The sequence below is a fragment of the Triticum urartu genome, chromosome 7, assembly GCF_003073215.2.
Source record: "Triticum urartu cultivar G1812 chromosome 7, Tu2.1, whole genome shotgun sequence".
In the NCBI taxonomy this organism is placed as follows: Eukaryota; Viridiplantae; Streptophyta; class Magnoliopsida; order Poales; family Poaceae; genus Triticum; species Triticum urartu.
In genome coordinates, this window is record NC_053028.1 from 629,546,178 (window position 1) to 629,568,695 (window position 22,518).

At 47.2% G+C, this 22,518-nt stretch overlaps 1 protein-coding gene across 1 annotated transcript in view; it reads left to right on the plus strand.

Moving 5' to 3' along the window:
- The first annotated feature begins 2,352 nt into the window (after positions 1 to 2,352).
- Positions 2,353 to 22,518, plus strand: part of LOC125519237 (gibberellin 2-beta-dioxygenase 2-like) — a 36,475-nt gene continuing 16,309 nt past the window's right edge. The window contains exons 1-2 of the mRNA XM_048684104.1: positions 2,353 to 2,431; positions 2,520 to 2,580. Of these exons, the coding sequence (XP_048540061.1) occupies positions 2,353 to 2,431; positions 2,520 to 2,580 (140 nt within the window). The remainder of the gene's footprint in view (positions 2,432 to 2,519; positions 2,581 to 22,518) is intronic.

Consider the following 22,518-nt stretch of genomic DNA (forward strand, 5'->3'; position numbering starts at 1 on the left):
ATAGTATTCCACGAATCCAATCTGATGACAACTTTAGTAATGTGATGTCACGCTTCTCGGCCATTATTTCGGGGCGTGGTTTTCCTTGACACGTCTTGTCGAAGCAGAGATCGTGTCCCTTTATTGCGGGATTTTCATCAATACGAGCGTGGGTAACCCAACCGTCCTGCGGGAAAGATCCCTTAGGAATAGGCAGGTTCTTAGGCTTGGGAGGAGGCGTTCAATACCCGCGGCCTTTATAAAGGAACCAAGGGCCGTCCTTTTATGCCAAACCTCTCCTCGGCCTTCCCATCCTCGAGCTCCAGCACCCAAGGTTCGACTTCATTGTTTCAATCCTCCCCATCATGTCCGGACCCTGCTCTCAAGGTTGATGGTTGGCTTCCTCCGTTACAAAGGAGGATATCGCAAAGCTTCGGGCAGACAGATATTTGACTACGGAGGTCCACCACAGGCTTCTTGCCCAAGGACAGGTTATTCCGACCCACAGATCTGGCGAGAGGGTCGTATTCATCCCCCACTTCCTTCGGGGGCTAATGTTTTATTACAGACTAGATTTTCATGATCTAGCCCCGGGCGCTATTCTCCATGTTTCGGCATTTATCATTACATGCGAGGCCTTCCTCCGAACCCCCCACACTTCGGCCTATGGCTCAAGACCTTCAGTGTGAAGCTGAAGGTAGTTGACGGGGAACAGGTGGAGTGCGGCGGTGCTATGATCAGCCAACTCACCAGCACTCCTTGGCCAAAAGGTTCTTTTGCCGAAACTTCCAATCACTGGCAGCGGGAGTGGTTTTACGTTACGGAGCCCTGCAGCACCAAGTGGGTAGCTGCACCCACATTCCGTCTTGGGCCACCATGACAGCTTGCATCATGGGTCAACAAGGGGCTGGAAGGGGATCAATTGATGAAGTGCAGACTTTACAGAGCCGCATCCGAACCCTCCTCGAGAGAGACATCGATCTTGTCAACGTGATCCAAGTGATGTTAGTTCGTTGAATCCTGCCATGCTAGCGCAGGTCTCGCCGCATGTGGGAGCTTAATCCAGAAGGACCACAAACCCCCAACACTTCTTCGGCACCACACACGAAGGGATGTGGAAGTTATTTTTCGGGAAGCGGAAACATTGGCCGGACACTACCGAGGATGCTGGCTTAACTGCAATCGTTCGGATACCCCAGTAAGCACTTGGCTCCCGAACACTTTGTAATTATGCATACGTAATATGGTACTGAGCAAGCTATCTTCTTCCAGGGCTGGACAAAGAAGGCAGAACTAATTATGTGTTCGGCCCCTCTACCCGAGGGCCCAGCGAATCCTATTCTAACAAGGATGCTGACCCTGGCATCGTACCAGATGCCTGTGAAGGAGGGCGAGGCGGAGAGTGAGAGGACCAAAGATGGCCCCTATTCCAAGGGTGCATCGGAATTTGTGTCCAGAGGAATCAAAATCCCCTCACCCAAAGACAAAAGTGAAGGGGGGCCACTGTCTCCTTCCCTCCTAGGAAGAAAAGGGCCGCCTCCGAAGATTGGGAGAAATGGGCTCCTAAGCAAGGCAAGATGTCTCAGGTGGGTGGCTCGGGCTTGGAAGACGTCGAAGCGCAGTCTCATGACGAGGACATGCCTCAGGCCAAATCGTAAGTGAACAAGGCTGTTTTAAACATGTCCCGTTCTTTTCTTATAATGCCTGGGATATATATTTTTTGCAGCTCAACACACAATCTTCTCCAACAATCCTTTTCCTCGGGGGACCTTCTCACAGAGATGATGGAAAGCGAGACGCCCCCACCGGCCTCTCCGTCCAATAGGGCGGACGACTTCGAGGTGTCGTCATGGAGGGTCTCCCCCGACCAACAAGCGGTGCAAGGGATGATGAAGATGTTACCCGAAGGTGATACTTCGGTGGCCTAGGGTCCGGGGAACAACAACGAGGGCCCCGAACAATCCGGTATACAGCCAGATACGCATGAACGGATCCCTTCAAAGGGTGGCCGTACTCCTACGGCAGACTCCGGAGACCCAGAGGCGCCGGATATCTTGACGAACATGCTACAGCAGGCGTCCGCCTCAGAGGAACATCGTACCTTGATGGGCACGGTGGTTGAAAAGGTCCTGCCCATGAAGAGCGGATTGGATGAGGCCTTTGCGAGCCTACTAAGAGGCTTCGAGGTTTGTACTATAATATGTGCAACTGTGTTTTATTCGCAAAATACACCTGTGTATAGATAGTAGCCCCTGAGACTCGGGTTGGCTTCCCATGGGAGGCAAACGGAGGATCAAGAAGAAATATTCAAGGACTAATCTGATTAACTTGAACACAGGCTGCTTCCCCCTAGCTACTTCCCAGACTACGGATATGGCCAAGCTGCAACAGAAGCTTGATGTGGCCGGGGATGACATTGCGCTAATCAATATGCGTCTTGACGAATCGCAAGGTATGTATTCGGGGCAGTCCCTTCACATACACTGTTGTGATATAAGCATGATGTTGAAAGTTATATACTGTAATATGCGTGGCTGCAGATGGTGCTTCCGCCGTTGAAATTCTTTGGGCGGAGCAGGCCCGGGCCAAGGAGCAGGCCCGGTGTAGTATTGCGGCTGCCGAAAAGGCATCGGCTGAGTTAAAAGCCGAACGAGCTGCTCGGTGTCATGACGAGGAGAAGATATCCACGATGGCGCTCGAACCAAAAAATGCTGCTAGCCGCTGTGAACTCCTTGAGAAGGAGAATTGACAAGGCCTTACGAGAGGCGAGAGAAGCGCGGTCTGAATCCAGAGCCGCCCGTGAGGAGATCCGGCAAGCTAGGGAGATTGCGGCTGGTGAGCCATTTTTGCTGCAGACTAAGTTCGGCGATCCGAACTATGTTCAGCTTAACCAATTGTGGAGTTCTCCAGATGAGTTTTTAGACTTGCCGAAGAGTTCTTCCGATGCAGCGCAGTTTTACCAGGCACGAGAGGGGTATGCAATGGAGAAGCTTTTCTGGTCACAATTCTGCGCATCGAAGCGCCCCCTGTTGCTGAATGAGTAGATGTCCCAGTGGGCCGAGCTTCATAGGATATCCCGCACTGCCATGCAGAACATCATAATCCGGTTATGGCCAACTGATCCTATTTCGATTAGCTACTTCGGCTTGGTGCGTCGTCTTGTTGACGCGGTGCCACATATCGACGCTGTGAAGCGGTCGGTGTGCATCGAGGGTGCACGGATGGCCTTTGCCCGAGTCAAGACATTATGGGGGAAGATGAAGGCCATCGATGTTGCGGTGAAGAATCCACCCAAGGGCAAGTACCGCCACAAACCGGAGCATTATTTTGAAGACATCCTAGTGGCCGCCCGCTTGATAAAGGGTCAATTCTTGAAAGACATAATGTTTGAGTGAGGTGTATGAGAATTGTACGAGACAATTTTATAGTTAATCTGTTTTTATATATTGCTTGAAAGTTTGTATTCCTCCTATGCGACCATTTTAATATAATTTGAAAGTTTTCCAGTCGTCAGCTTAAGCCCCCTCGTAGGAAGTACGGGGGTGTTCGGAAAAGCATTTGATCACTCTTGACCCAACGTCTTGGTCCGTGAAGGAGGTGTCAATGTGGTGAACCAGGCAACCAGACTATAGGGCATTAACACTTTCACTTAGCCATATGAGTTTTATGGTGGGTCTACGACATAGCCCCTGGTATGTATGCGGCTTATTCATACGCCGCGTGTACATATTTGACCGGAAAGAGGTCCTTCGTGTGACACAGAGGAATCGCTAGAGATTCCGATAAGTCATCGAGTGGTTGACCAGCTCTCGCTGCATCATGATAGTCAGTTTTCGGCTTTCTCTACTGAGGTGCTGATCCAGGTGAACCGGCAGCACAATCGTAGTAGTTCTTCCTTTACTACCCTAGACGATAGAGCGGAACGTACGATAGCAAGCACAGGAGCCGGGCAACCCAACTATTGACCCAAGACATGATTCGGAGCTGATGCATATAAGGCCAAACTCGCGACGCCAAAGTATGCTGTAAAAGTTGTTCGGACTTTGTTGGCAACTCATTAGTTCTCGTACCGAGCCCCTGGCAAGTTAAGCCCGGGGTATATCTGTGAAACAACCATAGAGGGCTTATTCATTTGCGTAAAGACGCGGATGATTAATTCGGGTAATGTGAACTGGGACCTGAGAGATATGCCAAAAATTACTTGATATATATAAAGGCCATGACCCCGGCTATTTGATATGCCCTGGGTCGAAGGCAGAGGAAAAAGGCATGTTACAGGCTTGAAAAAGAGTGCAGTCTACAAAAAGTTATTTTGGACCTCCTGTCGCACGTCTGCGAAGCCTGTCCTCGGCAAGGGGAATCCTTGAAGGGAGTAGCCCCGTAGGTGAGTGTACGGATCTGAACTCCAATGGAGTCGGTCTTAGATGTTTCTCCTGTGCGCCACCTGCTTTTAAGAGATAATGAAGAAAGAAAATGGAAAGTAAATACAAATGTTACTGGAGTGCTTGCAGATTTGTCCGTATTATGCTTCCGCCAATGCCCATGGTATTTTAAGTGCGTAGTTATGTATACGCGGTATAGTTTTAACGGGTATGTGAGATGGGCAACGGAAGCCGAACTGCTATTTCTGCTCCGGAGTTGATCGATCTTCGGGGGGAAGTTGCTTCTGACCCCTGGCATTTGGCTGGTGAACCACTCCGTCGTCCCTATTTCCTGGCGGCCCCCTTCCCTTGTGTTCGGCATTGAGCTTGCCGGCCTGCTTGAGGACCCAACAACTTCTGTTGGTATGATTAGCTGGTTTATTGGGGTGGCCGTGAATCTGGCAGGGTCGGTCCAGTATCCTGTCTAGGTTGGATGGTCCGTCTCTGTTTGCCTTGAATGGCTTTTTCCATTGACCGGGCTTGGGATTTCTGAATCCGGCGTGGACCGCTGTATCACGTGATCTTTCATTATCATTGCGACTGTTGTGTTTGCTTTGTCGTGGCTTGCCATTGCCGTCTCGGAGTTTTGAAGTGCCCGAGTCGCTGGCGCTATTGCTTCTACGAGTGAGCCAGCTGTCTTCTCCTACGCAAAAGTGGGTCATTAGAGCGGTAAGGGCTGTTATGGATCTAGGTCCTTCTTGACCGAGGTGGCGTGCAAGCCATTCATCCCGGACGCTGTGTTTAAAGGCCGCAAGGGCTTTCGCGTTCGGACAGTCGATGATTTGGTTGTTTTTAACTAAGACCCTAGTCCAGAGCTTCCTGACTGACTCTCCGGGCTGCTAGACAATGTGACTTAAGTCATCGGCGTCCGGTGGCCGGACATATGTTCCTTGGAAGCTGTCGCGAAAGGCGTCCTCCAAATCTTCCCAGCTGCCAATAGAATTTTCCGGCAGACAGTTTAACCAGTACCGAGCTGGTCCTTTGAGTTTTAGTGGTAGGTATTTGATGGCATGAAGGTCGTCTCCATGGGCCATGTGAATGTGGAGGAGGAAGTACTCGATCCACACCGTGGGATCCATTGTTCCATCGTATGATTCAATATTTATATGTTTGAACCCGTCTGGGAATTCATGCTCCATTACTTCGTCTGTGAAGCAAAGGGGGTGTGCGGCGCCTCTATGTTGGGCCACACTGCGACGTACCTCTGATGGAGTCCATTTGCGGTTTTCGGCCCGGGCGTGGCTAGGTTTGTCACGTCCGAGTAGGTGGCCGTCGTTGCGTGTCGAGGTATGTCCTCGCGATCCGTAGATTGCTCTTGAGTGTCCTGCTCTACTACCCAAGTCCTATTGAAGGACGTATGTACAACCCTGAGCTGTTTTGTTCTTGCCTTTATGGTGAGGTGGGGCGGTCTGGTGTTCGGCTTGAGTTGCCGCTTTACCCGGACCAAGTTGTCGTCGACCTGCCGCCTTGTGCGATGATGGCACTTGCTTGAGCACCTTATCATTGCCTTGGGGTAGCAATCTACACTTCGGGTAGCTTTTGGCTGGGCCACTAAGGCCGTATTCTTCGGCGGCTAGGACTTCGGTCCATCTATCATTGAGCAAATCTTGGTCAGCTTGAAGCTGCTGCTGTTTCTTTTTCAGGCTCCTTGCAGTGGCTATTAGTTGGCGCTTAAAGTGCTCCTGCTCAAGAGGTTCCTCAGGCAAGATGAAATCCTCGGTGCCAAGGCTCACCTCATCCTCACAGAGCGGAAGGTAATTGTCGTCCTCCGAATCTTCGTGTGTGGTCTGTTTACCAGGGCTGACATACCCATCTTCCCGTTTATCTTTGTTTATTAGCTATGTTAACGGGGTCTTCGTTGTCTTCGGCATCGTCGTCCATACCGTCAATGTTCTCGGAGTCGTAATCAAGTGTGCCGGTCGAATCCTCTATCGTGGCTATGAAGTGGGTGGTGGGTGGGTAGCAAAATTCACCACTGTCAGCCCCTGGTTCAAGCCGGATATAGTTCGGCTATGAGTCCTCCGCCAAGGACAGGTTCTTTAAGGAATTTAGCACATCGCCCAAGGGCGAGTGCTGGAAGATGTCTGTGGCGCTGAATTCTAAGATCGATAAACGATCAAGCTCGGCGTCCGCGAGCTCACGTGGTTCGGAACTTACGACCGGAGACGAGTCCGGAGTTCCGCTGACAAAAATGTTGTGAGAGATGAAGTCTATGTGCGGCTCCAACGCCGTGGAATCTATGGCCTCCATGGTGGGGTTGATCCTCCCATCCTTGGATGGCGCAACTTGCTCTGGATCTAGGGCCGGAGCAGTTACAGGAGCAATCTCCTGGATGCGGCCTAATGACAGATTTAGGTCATGATCATCGGGGTGACCGGGAGCAGCTACCGCGGTCGCGAATCCGGCAAAGATCGAGTCTCCATGGATGTCTGTGACATAGTTCTGTAAGTGCATCTAGTGCCACCCCTAGTTGGTTTTGGAGTATTGACGACAAACCTAGTTGAGGGAGTAACGTGTTTGTGAGAATTGCAGGAAAACACAGGTAGAAGTCCCTCATTGATTCGGTTTTATTACTAGAGATGACCCCTAAAAATGTACGAAGACATTGAAGACAATGGTGGTTTATGAAGATATTCATATTGAAGACAATGACATGAGAAGACTCCCTATGAAGCTTATGGAACTCGAAGACTTAGATCCTTCGTAGTTTTATTTCATTTATGTTGTGTCATAGGAATCACCGTACTGTTAAGTGGGGTCCAAGAGAACCAGTCAGAATGACTGAAGTGATGCCTAATTCAAATCCTATGTCTTCGAGCGAAGACTTTGAGAGAAAATCTTGTCCAGAGTCAGACAAGTCAGCTTTACTTGTAGCCCAAGTAAAGTTGCCGTGTGAGTTCAAAATTCGACCCTTGGTACACGTGTCAGTTCCTTAGTGACCCAGGGTCATTTCGGACAGATCAGGTCGGGTTGCCAAGTGGCTATAAATAGTCCACCCCCCACAACCATAAACGGTTGGCTGCTCAGATTTCAGTGCACGGCTTTTGTCGTTTGAGAGCAACCCACCTCGAAGCCTTTGAGAGAAAAATTCCTAGTGAGGAGAAAAGCCCTAACCACCCAGAGCCAGAGTAAATTGGGCATCACTTAAGTCTTCGTGTCTGTGTGATCTGAAGACTTATTACACTTGAGGACTGTGCATCCTCCAGACGGTTAGGCGTCGCGTTCTGAGCATCCAAGAGAAATTGTGGATTGCCGGTGAACGAAGTCTGTGAAGGTTTGGGAGTCTACCTTGAAGACTTACCAGAGTGATTGGGCGAGGTCTGTGTGACCTTAGCTCAAGGAGAAAACGGTGAGGACTGGGTGTCTTGGACTAAGTGTCCTTGACTGGGTGTCCGGGACTGTGTGTCCTTCGGTTTAATTACCTAGCCGCTCCAACCAGACGTACAGTTGTCACAGCAACTGGAACTGGTCCAACAAATCATTGTCTTCGACGTGTCACTGGTTTCATCTACACTTCCTTTTTACTTACAGTTATTCATTGTGAAGCCATTGCGTGCTTGCTTTATCTTTTGTCTTCACAACATGAATGTATGATCTGTTTGGCTTCATAACTTCTTCCTACCTGATCCTTATTACACTGAAGTTGTTTGTCATTGCGCTTTCACTCTATTGACTACATGACCATGGCTGGCCTAGTGTAATCTAACTTCCGCTGCATAGTAATAGGCATAATCTTCACTGTTTGTCTTCATAACTCTCACGTTTTGAAGACTTTCATAAAAATCGCCTATTCACCCCCCTCTAGTCGATATAACGCACTTTCAATTGGTATCAGAGCGAGGTGCTCCTTTGTTCTGTGTGATTCGGTTTAACCACCTGGAGTTTTAGCTATGTTGACTGCAGGGATAATCAAAGTCTCCGCTGCTTGCCCCGTCTTCGATGGAACTGAATATCCCTACTAGAAGAATAAGATGCGCATGCATCTTGAAGCCATTGACGTCGACCTATGGTATGTCGTCGAAAACAGCGTTCCCAAGGCTGGAGAAGGTGTCACTGCTGCTGATGTCAAGAAGTTCATTCAACTGGATTCTACTGCCAAGAATATCATATGTGGTCATCTGACCAAAGGACAGTATGGCCGTGTGAGTGCCTTGAAGACATCAAAGCTAGTCTGGGACTGGCTCTCCAAGGTCAATGAAGGCATCTCAATCCAGAGAGATCAAAGAATCAGTGTTCTTCGCAACCTCTTCAACCGCTTCAAGCGAAATGACAATGAGAATGTCCAGCACACATTTGACCGGCTCACTGACATCACAAATGAGCTTCAAGCCCTCGGCGCCACTGAGATCACCAAACATGAAGTCGTCAAGACGCTGCTGAGATCACTTGATAGTTCGTTTGACATCCTGGCCCTGATGATTCAAGAACGTCCTGATTTCAAGAGACTCGATCCGTCTGACATACTTGAGAGGCTCAACACACATGAGTTTCAGCTTTCTGAGAAAAGAGATATCTACGGTCCAAACTATGGGCGAACTCGTGCCTTGAAGGCAAAAGCTGTCTCCTCATCTGAAGAAGAATCTGACTGCAGTTCTGATGATCCTGAAGACATTGGAAGAGAACTTGCAATGCTAGTGAAGAAGTTCCAAAAATTCACTAAGAAGAAAGGCTTCAGGAAATCTTCACGATCAAGCTCAAGGAATGATGAAGCTTCTGCTCATAACTACAAGAAGAAAACATGTCACAAGTGCAAGAAAACTGGACACTTCATCTCTGAGTGTCCACAGTGGGACAATGAGAACAGAAGGAAGAAGAAGAGCAAGGAATATGATTGTGACGACAAGAAGAAGAAGAAATTCTCAAAGTCTTCTTCCAAGTCTTCATCAAAGTCTTCATCACACAAGAAGAGCTCATCTGGCAAGGCACGTGCGTTTGTTGGAAAGGAGATGGATTCAGAGGAGGAGTCCGCATCTGAGGAGGCAGAGGTGGAGTCTGAGGAGGAGTCTGATTCTGGCATTGCGAGTCTGGCTACAGCATACGTCGCCAAGTCCATCTTCAACACTGAAGACAATGACTGCATCACCGACACCGACACAAATAACAAGAGCGACTCCACTCCTACCTACTGCTTCATGGCCCGCGGTGCCAAGGTAAACACACGCACTACTCGCTATGAAACATCCAGTGACGATGACTCTGAATGTGATTCAAAACCTAGCTACAAAACGCTTGCTAAAATTGCAACTGAACAACAGAAAGCTATGGAACATATTCAAAAACTGTTAGACAGAAGCGATGATCTGTTGGGTGCTGAAATGACTCGATCTGAATCCTTAATTGAAGACATAAAAAACCTTCACGTTAAGTATCAGGAACTTGAAGATCGTCATGATACTCTCTCAACAACTCATGAAAAGCTTGCCTATGATTATCTTCAAAGGAAGCAAGAACTTGAGAAATTGTGGGTGGCTCATGAAGACCTTCAAAAGGAAAACGAGTCACTTTGCTCCGAACAGATCAGTCCTGCTCAGGAAGGATTTGAACCACCATGTCTTAAATGCATTGAGCGCGATAATGCTAATTCTGTTGCTGAATGTTCCACTGCTACTGTTGTTCGAATATCTTCAACTGTTGATGTGGTAACTAACCCCTCTGCTGAGGATACCACTGTGATTGCTGATGAGAATGCTAGGTTGAAGACATTGCTTGAAACAGGGATGTACAAAAGTCTTCAAGGGCATCAGACATTATGTGATGTCCTCAAAAAGCAGATCCTGAATCGTAACCCTAGGAAAGAGGGTGTTGGATTTGTGAGGAAAATCAATGCAGATGGCTCTTACTGGAAACCTGAGCAGTACCCCAAAACTACATGGGTTGCTGCAAAGGAACTTTCAGCAGATCCATCCAATTTATCTGGCTTCACTTGTGCTAACCCTATTATCATTGATGAATCCTTTGATGCAAACTATAAACTGTTTAAGAATCAGAATGGTGAAGTGTTTGCCAGGTACATTGGTACTAACTGCAGGAATGGACCGCCTATGAAAAAGATCTGGGTTCCGAAAAAGTGTCTGGAAAATCTTCCTGTGAATGTCTTCATGACACCTCACTTGAAGAAGACAAACCTCAGACCAAAGGCTTCATACGGTCCAAAGGCTTCATATGAACAGAGGACTCACCTGAGTCGCACTAACGCTAATGTTTTGCAGGGAAACCATACTCAGGCATATGAATATGAGAGCGGTTCTTCGAACCGTCATGTTCATATGACCAAAAATTATTCTGCTTATTCTTATGAGTATTATTGTCCACCTGCTAGACTGTTTGCTAAGGCTTCAAAGCCAAAATTCTCAGATGCTGCACTTAGACTTATTGCTTCTAAGCCACCCTTGAAGATGTGGGTGGTTAAGAAAGCTTAACTCTCTTTTGCAGGGAAAGGTCTCCAGCAGAAAAACAAAATCTTCTGATGCTATTGCTGGGGACCTTAAAAATCTTGTAGGGCGCAAGATAAAATGCCCAAATGGCATCATTATGTACTTCGTTCCTGAATCGCATGCTACTCTCCCTATTAGTCCTAATCTGGATTTAAGTTTTCATAATCCACTGGTTTGTCAAATGTTTATGCTTCACAATACCCTTCGTGAAGCCTATCCCCCTAACGCACTGTAGGGTACGACACCAGTGACTTCAAAGTCTTCAGAATGGATTATTGACAGTGGGTGTACAAATCACATGACTGGCAAAAGAAGCCTTCTCATGGACTCAACTTTACGTCCATCCGACAAGAGCCACATTACATTTGCTGACATTGGTAAAAGTAAGGTATTGGGTCTAGGTAGAGTTGCAATCTCAAGGGATCAGTACATGGATAAAGTCATGCTTGTTGAATCCCTTGGCTTCAACTTAATGTCTGTCTCAATGCTTTGCGATTTGAATATGATTGTAATGTTTGGCAAATATCGCTGCCTGGTGCTTATGGAATCTGACAAATCTCTAGTGTTTGAAGGGTATCGGAAAGATGATTTGTACGTGGTAGATTTCTCAGCAGGACCACAACTTGCAGTATGTCTTCTTGCAAAAGCTTCAGAATGCTGGCTTTGGCATCGAAGGCTTGGGCATGCTGGCATGAGGAACCTCCACACCCTTGCAAAGAAGAAGCATGTCATAGGCATCGAAGGCGTCAAGTTCAAGAAAGATCATTTATGCGGTGCCTGTGAAGCAGGGAAGATGACAAGGGCAAAACATCCTTCGAAGACAATCATGACTACTACACAACCCTTCGAACTGCTTCACATGGATCTTTTCGGTCCCACTCACTACTCAACTTTTACTACTTCTGCATGTCTCTATGGCTTCGCAATTGTTGATGATTATTCTAGATATACTTGGGTGCACATAATCCTTTACAAGACTGAAGTGCAGGATGTCTTCAGACGCTTCGCAAATCGAGCTATGAACAATTTTGGCGCCAAGATAAAGCACATCAGAAGTGACAATGGCACTGAATTCAAGAACACTGGCCTTGATACATATCTGGATACCTTGGGGATCACACATGAATTCTCAGCTCCATACACGCCACAGCAGAATGGCGTCGTCGAACGCAAGAACAGAACACTCATTGAGATGGCCAGAACAATGCTAGATGAATACAAGACTCCAAGAAAATTCTGGACTGAAGCCATTGATACTGCATGCCATACAATCAATCGTGTTTATCTTCACAAGCTTCTGAACAAGACATCTTATGAACTCCTAACTAGCAAGAAGCCAAATGTCAGTTACTTCAGAGTATTTGGCGCAAAATGCTGGATCAAGGACCCACACCACACCTCAAAGTTTGCACCAAAAGCACATGAAGGCTTCATGCTTGGATATGGAAAGGATTCGCACTCCTACAGAGTCTTCAATCTCTTCCACTACAAAGTGGTTGAAACAGTGGATGTGCGGTTTGATGAAACCAATGGATCACAAAGAGAGCAATTGCCAAATGTGCTAGATGAAGTTCCAGCTAATGAATCAATCAAGCTTATGGGAACTGGAGAGATTGTACCTTTTGAAGCTCATCCTGAAGAAGAACTTATCATCTCAGCACCTGATCCACATGAAGACAATGCTCAGCCTGAAGATATACCTTCAAATGACCACATAGATCAGCAAGAGCAAAGTCTTCGCCCTACACACCCTCGTGTTGCAAATGAAGTACAAATTGACAAAATACTTGACAGCATCAATGCACCTGGTCCACTCACTCGTTCAAGGACAACTCAGCTAACAAACTTCTATGGGCATTTCGCATTCGTCTCAATATCAGAACCCAAGAAAGTTGAAGAAGCCTTCATGGAACCTGAATGGATTCAAGATATGCAAGAAGAGCTTCAACAGTTTGAGCTGAATAATGTATGGGAACTGGTTAAGCGTCCTGATCCACGGAAGCACAACATAATAGGCACCAAATGGATATACCGCAACAAGCAAGATGAGCATGGTCAAGTTGTCAGAAACAAAGCTCGTCTCGTTGCTCAAGGATATACTCAAGTGGAGGGCATTGACTTCGATGAAACATTTGCTCCTGTGGCTAGGATTGAAGCCATGCGCATACTGCTGGCCTATGCAAATCATCATAACATACTTCTCTATCAGATGGATGTGAAAAGTGCCTTTCTCAATGGCAAGATTGAAGAAGAAGTGTATGTTGCACAACCACCTGGCTTTGAAAATCCAAAACATCCTGATATGGTATACAAGCTCAACAAGGCACTGTATGGCCTCAAACAAGCCCCTAAGGCCTGGTATGATACACTCAAGTACTTTCTGAAAAGCAAAGGCTTCATACCTGGTTCCCTGGATCCCACTCTTTTCACGAAGACATATGATGGTGAACTGTTTGTGTGCCAAATATATGTGGATGACATTATCTTCGGCTGCACCAATCAGAAGTATAGTGAAGAGTTTGGATATATGATGCAAGAGCAATATAAGATGTCCATGATGGGGGAGCTGAAGTTCTTCCTCGGTCTTCAAATACGGCAACAACGCAACGGCATCTTCATATCTCAAGAGAAATATCTTAAAGAGTGCCTGAAGAAGTTCGGTATGCAAGACTGCAAAGGCTTCACAACACCAATGCCAGCCAAGCATCATCTGGGTCCCGACGACAATGGTAAAGAGTTCGATCAAAAGGTATACCGCTCCATGATTGGGTCTTTGCTTTATTTATGTGCATCTAGGCCAGATATCATGCTTAGTGTTTGCATGTGTGCTCGATTTCAAGCGACACCAAAGGAGTCGCATCACTTAGCTGTGAAGCGAATTCTTCGATATTTGGCTCACACCCCAACTCTAGGATTATGGTATCCAAAGGGCTCAGAGTTTGATTTGGTTGGATTTTCGGATGCTGATTATGCTGGTGACAAAGTTGATCGCAAGTCTACATCAGGCACATGTCACTTTCTGGGACGATCACTTGTATGTTGGTCTTCAAAGAAGCAGAACTGTTTATCACTCTCCACTGCTGAATCTGAATACATTGCTGCTGGATCTTGCTGCGCTCAGCTTCTGTGGATGAAGCAAACACTCAAGGATTATGGCATTCATCTGAAGCAAGTGCCACTTTACTGCGACAGCGAAAGCGCCATCAAGATTGCCAACAACCCAGTTCAGCACTCGAAGACAAAGCACATTGAAATTCGTCATCACTTTCTCAGAGATCATGTTGTGAAGGAAGACATTGATATCATACACGTCAACACTGAAGAGCAATTGGCAGATATGTTCACCAAGCCCTTGGATGAGAAGAGATTTTGCAAGTTACGGTGTGAGCTAAATATCTTGGAATCCTCAAATGTCCTGTGATCAGGCACACATCCTAACACTTATGCATATTGATGACTTAGATGTGCAACACACGAAGTAGCGTATATCTTCAAACAATGAAGACATACATTCTAAGTGTGAATACATTAATGTGGAATTTGACTTCGGAGCGCCACGATAATTGTGCGCCATGTCTGGGTCTAATACTTCCTATATGGTGGGTAACGCCACCACCAAACGTTCCATTTTGAAGTGTTTCTCTCATGGCGTTACCTCTCAATGTCTTCACATTTGGTTTGGCTTCATTCTCAATATGTCTTCATGATTATCTTCACTGCGTTGATTATATGGATATATATGTACTGATGTTCTGTCCTCTACAGCATTCACTTATAGCTATGTCTTCTTGGTTGAATCTTTTGAACTAAGTGAATGTGATCGGACCCTAACCTCTCTATGCTTTCTATCTCAAACTCTATCTCTCCAAGTCATATGCATTCTGTTGAAACTGTCAAATGTCTTCACTGTGTCCTTGTCAGCTGAAGACATAGTGACAACCATAAAAGTCCGTTTTTAATGCTCATTCCTCCACATAAGATCCGGAGAAGCAGGAACGACCGCCCGACAATTTAGGCGTGTGTGGGACGTGGAACAAATCCCAATATTCCTCTAACTGGCCACGCGTGCCTCAAATGCGAACCGCCAGGGGTACCTGCGTAATAGCGCAGTGCCGCCTCTATCCCTATAAATATACGATTCACTGCGGTCATTATCTCCTTCTTCCACCCTCGCACGAACCCTAGCGCCACCGCTAGCACTCGACGACGCCGGCGACGAAGCGCTTCACTGCCGCAACCTCTCCGACGCCGTTTTCACGCCGACAGCGGACATCGCTCTCTCCGCCGTCGCCGTAGGTGTCTTCCGTCGCCAAGTTAGGGCACGAAGGATCGAACTGCTCGACCTCAACTCTCACTTCGTCTAGCAGTTCCAAGTGTGGTAAATAAAACCTCTTTTTACAGCCTCTTTTGATCCCATAGTTCAGTCACTTTCTGCCATAAGGAGTTTCTCTTCACATCAGTTAGTTATCTCGCTACATCTCATGACATGCCTAGTATATTCACTTGTGCTTCATAAGGTAGTTAGATTCCTCACTTGTACTGATCTGTTGGGTTCGTACAAATCTGGAACCAACTTCTTATCTATAAGTGAATGTCTTCGCACAATGAGGTCAATGTCTTCTAAACCGATTTAATCTTCAAAATCTTCTGAGAATGCATATGACCTCTTCCCCTTCCCTCGCACCTTAATGCTGTCACAGGTACATGTCCGTGGGAGAATCCTTTGGTTCTCATAGTCTGCATTCATTTGCAGAGTACTTGCAGCATCACATCAACTCTCCTGAAGCCAGTTCTTGCAAAAGGAAGCCTTTGAAGCCTTTGAACATCTTGAAGCCTTCCAAGTTAATTCATGGCTTCAGAAACAGCAGCAAGGAAGGGAGGCAGACAGCGACGTGGTGAAACGTCCAAAGATCTGCCTGATGAATTGGCAGAGATGTACAAAACTGATCCTGAAGAAAGCTATGGTCAGCGCAAGACACGAATCCAATGGATTCGAAGATATTGGGCAGAGCAATGGTTCCACTACCGCTTCGTCACTCAGGAATATGCGGAGAAGTGCGCCATCAAGAGACCGTGGGGAGACATACTATACAAAAATCTCGTACCCAGGTCCAGAGTCGAAGCCATTGCTCAAGGCTTCTATCCATGCATGGTGAGAGGACCAAAGCCAGCTGAAGCACATCCGTCATCACTTCTCTGGTGCCGCAATGATAATCTCTTCAAGCGCAACTTTCAGTTTGCACAACAGTCAGCGAAGATAAACAAGAAGAAATTTGGGCTTGACTTCAACCCTGGTCCCTCCTCACCAAGGGCAGATGGCACACGCGACGCCGATCCCAATATCATCGGGCCGTATGCAAATCTTGCAGGCCTCATCACTCGCATCCTAGTCCAAGGGACTGCTGTGAATGACCCTCCAGCAGATACTGAGTCAGATGACGCCCCTGCTGCTTCGAAGCCAAAGCAGAAGAAGCCAAAAGCTCCAAAAGCTTCAAAGCCAGCCGCTTCTCCCAAAATCTCACGAGCGAAGCCATTGGCAACTGCACCTCCTGAAGCCAGTGTGCAGTCTGAAGACATATCACGAGTCTCCAAGCCACAAGAAGCCAAGAAGCCTCAGCCACATATAGGCAAAGAGCTCACAGCTGCTGCCGTTCTGCGCTGCGAAAACATTGATCTATCAAGCGATGAAGATCTTGGAGATGACGCACTTGAGCAGCTCATCAAGAGCAAGGAGGAGGCTGAAATCTTCAACCATCTGCCTCTGTTTGATGTCGCCGTCATCCACAGTTTCATTGATGAATGGTTTGACACACCAGACATAAGCTTCGATGATCTGCAGCTGCCCATAGGCCTCAGCGTTGCCTTTCAAGGTGCAATTGCTTCAGAACTTGCAATAGCCCAGCGAATTGTAGAACTGAAGCAGAAAATTGATTATGAAAAGGCTCAGTTCAAGAAGCACGTGGCCAAGCTTAGCGTGCAAGAAGTGAAAAACTTCAAGATCATGTTGCACGAGCTGAAAGAGAACTTTCTGAAGACGCGTGCTGAAGCTCAAGGCTCGCGAGAGCGCATGAAGACTTTGGCTGATCGCTGTGTGCAGACCTACAATGAGGCAGAGAAGCGCAAGGCACTTGGGCGTCCCGGCATTGACCCTAGGATGGCCGCGAAGAAGAAAAAGAAGGCTGCTGTGCCTGAACCTGAAGCGCCAAGGTCAGAAACTGCTCCGATTGTGTTCCCCGCTGCAACGACTGGCTCGAAGCCTAAGAGTCGATCAACCGCCTCACAGCTCAAGAAGACACGGACTGCAGAGGCTGAAGCTAAGAAGAGAAAACACTCTGAAGCCTCTCCTTCTGAACACATCATCAAGAAGCGCAAGACCAAGAAATCTCGAGCTGCTTCCACAGAGCCCTTGACAGTTGAACCCCTCTCCGTCCACTATCCTGACGCAGATCGTCAGTTGACTGTGCATGAACCCAACGCTGAAGACATTCTAGCAGACGAACCCAACGCTGCTGAAGACATTGGTCTCCAAGACAATGTGCAAGGTGATGCAGCCCTTCCTCAGCTTGAGACAAGCGAACTGATCAGCATTGGTCGTCCAGTGACGCCAATCACACAAGATGCATCGTGGGCAGATCGCCCACAAGAGGAAGATGAGCCCCAACCCACTACAACTCCACCGGCGCCTACATTCCGTAGGCTTCGCAAAGGGCCAAGGGCTCAGGCTGCTGACGACATTCCGGCTGCATCAGCCGAAGAGCATGCAGAGATACCACAAGCTCCAACTCCACCACACCAACAAGAAGCAGTTCTCCAGGAGAACGTGCCTGAGTCTGCAAATGTTGAGGCTGCCACAAACAACGCCGAAGCAAATGTGGAGCCCAACCCAACAATAGCTTCAGAAGACAATGAAGCTACTGCTCCTGAACATTCTGTGCCTGAGTCTGCTGCCGGACCACAATTCAACTATCATATTGCGTACAGACCCCAGGTCCAGAAGCCGATCCCACGACTGCCAAGGTTCCCAGGTCCTGCATCAGCTCCTGGTTCCTTCAACATCAACGGCTTCAGGGCAGATAACACGTTTTTCGACCGCTCCAAGAACCCTTATTCAAGGGAACGGATTGTATCAGATAGGTTCTGGAGCCATCAACATCGCAGCTATTATTCATGCATCCTATACAACCAAGGCCGCATCTTTCCTCACAAGCGCCTTGAGGTTGAAGCTGTTGCTGGTCTGCCTGGTCTGGAAGAAGCACTGGATTGCTTCAAGCAAGTGGGTTTGCTGCCATTTATCACTAATGAAGAGCACTGGAATGAAGAGCTTCTGCTCCAGTTCTATGCCACTTTGCATATCAAAGGCTATAACAGAGATCCGAAGACATGGATTCTGGAGTGGATGACAGGCAATATCCATCATGAAGCCAATGCTGTCGACCTAATTGAGCTTACCGGCCTTCCTACTCCTGGCGAATTCTTTGAAGAAGGGTGCCAACTCCATGCTGAAGCAATTGAGAGCATATTTCAGCGTCCTGAGCCAGATATGAGTCAGATGCTCTCAATAATGAAGCCACTGCCTCCTAATGCACCCTATCCAACTAGGTTCTTCGTTGAAGACTTAGAGTACCTGCCCAGAACAATATATCACATCATAAGGCGGACTCTATGGCCTGTAAAGGGACACTCTCGATATGCAACAATTGATGGTGCAATGAAGACTCTCATCTTCTGCATTCTTCATGGCAAATGCTTCAATGCACAGGATCTCTTCATCCGTCACTTTGCAGCGTCTGCCTCAGAACTGTTTGGATTAAAGTTCTATGCTCCTTGGGTTATGAGGCTGATCAAGCTTCACTCTACAATCTCCTATAAACCCTCAGCCCGCAACCATAGGATATTTTTGCCAGATGTGGACACATCTGCTGAAGCAATATATCCAGAGCCTGGCAAGCAACCATTAAGTCTTCAAAATACAGAACACCAGAGCTTCACTCAAAATATTGAAGGTGTTGAAGCTCTCTCCCGAGTGTATCCAATGGCTGGCACCACACATGCCCCTGCATCAACTGAAGCCACTGACAGCACAGCTGCCAAGAGACCCAAGAAGCGCGCTCGAGCACTCAATGACCAAGAGCTTCTTGTGGCTCTTCACCAAAAGCAAGATAGGCATCACGACTGGCTCAAACGGCAGATGAGAAGCATCATGCAAGACGTCAATCGCATCAGAAATCTGGCTACCAAGAATGCGTTTGTCGCACACGAGACCTGTCGCCGCACTTGGAAAGCCCTCACCATGATGAGCAATGAAGCTGAACTGCAAGAGGATGGCTTTAGAGAGAGATTCCAATTTGACTCCACGCCTCCAAGAAGAGCTATGATGCAAAGCACACCATCACTTGAAGAGTCAGAATTCTCTTCTTCTGCTGCCACCGTGTCTGCCCGGATTATTGAAGAAGACGACGACGTGACATCATCTCCACCTGCTTCAACACACGTTGAATCTGCACCAAGCTCATCTGCACCGCCACCAAACAACTCCACCGATCCTGCTGCGCCTGGGAACGCGTAGAAAACTCTATGTCTTCAAACCTTTTTGGTCATCACTGACAAAAGGGGGAGAAGCATGATGTTTATAGTCTTCAAGCGGGTCACTTTGGGCGGGTGCCTTTATATTTTGCTACATTTTTCTTCATGCTTACAACTCCCATTTTTGCTACATTTTGCTTCGTGCTTACAACTCCCGTTTTTGCTACATTTGCTTCTTTGAGTTGTAACACTTAGCCTTGATGGCCGTCTGCTACCTGTTTGTCACTCCGTTATGCGAAGATAAATTCCGCATGTGCGACAATAAATTCCGCACTCATCTCTTACTGCAGACGTCCATTTTGCATTATGCATGTCATTATCTTCATATACTTTCACATGCATAGTGGATTGTCATCATAAGTTGAAGTGGATCTCCACAAGTACAACCTGCCATGTGCATTTGCATTCAAAAGGCAAATTACTTATATGCACATCTTCAGGGGGATCCCTTGCAACTTATGAAGACAAATTCCTTTACTATTTCACAAATTATGTTCCCCGTTGAAAACTTCAACTAGTTTGTCATCAATCACCAAAAAGGGGGAGATTGTAAGTGCATCTAGTGCCACCCCTAGTTGGTTTTGGAGTATTGACGACAAACCTAGTTGAGGGAGTAACTTGTTTGTGAGAATTGCAGGAAAACACAGGTAGAAGTCCCTCATTGATTCGGTTTTATTACCAGAGATGACCCCTAAAAATGTACGAAGACATTGAAGACAATGGTGGTTTATGAAGATATTCATATTGAAGACAATGACATGAGAAGACTCCCTATGAAGCTTATGGAACTCGAAGACTTAGATCCTTCGTAGTTTTATTTCATTTATGTTGTGTCATAGGAATCACCGTACTGTTAAGTGGGGTCCAAGAGAACCAGTCAGAATGACTGAAGTGATGCCTAATTCAAATCCTATGTCTTCAAGCGAAGACTTTGAGAGAAAATCTTGTCCAGACTCAGACAAGTCAGCTTTACTTGTAGCCCAAGTAAAGTTGCCGTGTGATTTCAAAATTCGACCGTTGGTACACGTGTCAGTTCCTTAGTGACCCAGGGTCATTTCGGAGAGATCAGGTCGGGTTGCCAAGTGGCTATAAACAGTCCACCCCCCCACAACCATAAACGGTTGGCTGCTTAGATTTCAGTGCACGGCTTTTGTCGTTTGAGAGCAACCCACCTCGAAGCCTTTGAGAGAAAAATTCCTAGTGAGGAGAAAAGCCCTAACCACCCAGAGCAAGAGTAAATTGGGCATCACTTAAGTCTTCGTGTCTGTGTGATCTGAAGACTTATTACACTTGAGGACTGTGCATCCTCCAGACGGTTAGGCGTCGCGTTCTGAGCATCCAAGAGAAATTGTGGATTGCTGGTGAACGAAGTCTGTGAAGGTTTGGGAGTCTACCTTGAAGAATTACCAGAGTGATTGGGCGAGGTCTGTGTGACCTTAGCTCAAGGAGAAAACAGTGAGGACTGGGTGTCTTGGACTAAGTGTCCTTGACTGGGTGTCCGGGACTGTGTGTCCTTCGGTTTAAATACCTAGCCGCTCCAACCAGATGTACAGTTGTCACAGCAACTGGAACTGGTCCAACAAATCATTGTCTTCGACGTGTCACTGGTTTCATCTACACTTCCTTTTTACTTACAGTTATTCATTGTGAAGCCATTGCGTGCTTGCTTTATCTTTTGTCTTCACAACTGAATGTATGATCTGTTTGGCTTCATAACTTCTTCCTACCTGATCCTTATTACACTGAAGCTGTTTGTCATTGCGCTTTCACTCTATTGAATACATGACCATGGCTGGCCTAGTGTAATCTAACTTCCGCTGCATAGTAATAGGCATAATCTTCACTGTTTGTCTTCATAACTCTCACGTTTTGAAGACTTTCATAAAAATCGCCTATTCACCCCCCCTCTAGTCGATATAACGCACTTTCAAGTTCAAGCTCCCAAGTCCGACCTGATGGCCAGGGGCGTAGCTTTTGATCTGCTCCATATGGCCAAGCGAATTGGCCCGCAATGCGAAGCCGCCGAACCCATAGATTTGTCCGGGGAGGAAAGTTTCTCCTTGGACAGCGTCATTGTTGACGATTGAAGGGGGCATCAAACCTTTGGCGACAGCACAGTGGAACTCTCGATGAAAGCACCAATGTCGGTGTCAAAACCGGTGGATCTTGGGTAGGGGGTCCCGAACTATGCGTGTAAGGTCGATGGTAACAGGAGACAAGGGACACGGTGTTTACCCAGGTCCGGGCCCTCTCTATGGGGTAATACCCTACGTCCTGCTTGATTGATATTGATGAATAGGAGTATTACAAGAGTTTATCTACCTTGAGATCATAATGGCTAAACCCTAAAGGCCTAGCTTGTATGGCTATGATGATGAGTCTCCTATCCGGACTAAGTCCTCCGGTTTATATAGACACTGAGAGGGTCTAGGGTTACATAAGGTCGGTTACAAAGAAAGGAATCTACATATTCGACGCTGAGCTTGCCTTCCACGCCAAGGAGGGTCCCATTCGGACACATGTGCAGTCTTCGGTCTTCGTATCTTCACAGCCCATCAGTCCGACCCATGGCTAACAGGCCAGACACCCGAGGACCCCGTAGTCCAGGACTCCCTCACCCACACCCTGTCCACGAGGGTGTAGGGCGCGCCCCCTTCCTCGTGGTCCCCCTAGGACTCCACCAACCTCAACCCCAACTCCATATATTCACTTTCAAGGAGAAAAAAATCAGGCAGAAGGATTCATCGCATTTTACAATACGGAGCCGCCGCCAAGCCCTAATCTTCCTCGGGGGGCTGAACCGGAGTCCGTTCGGGGCTCCGGAGAGGGGAATCCGTCGCCATCGTCATCATCAACCATCCTCCATCACCAATTTCATGATGCTCACCGCCGTGCGTGAGTAATCTCATCATAGGCTTGCTGGACGATGATGGGTTGGATGAGATTTACCATGTAATCGAGTTAGTTTTGTTAGGGTTTGATCCCTAGTATCCATTATGTTCTAAGATTGATGTTGCTATGACTTTGCTATGCTTAATGCTTGTCACTAGGGCCCGAGTGCCATGATTTCAGATCTGAACCTATTATGTTTTCATCAATAT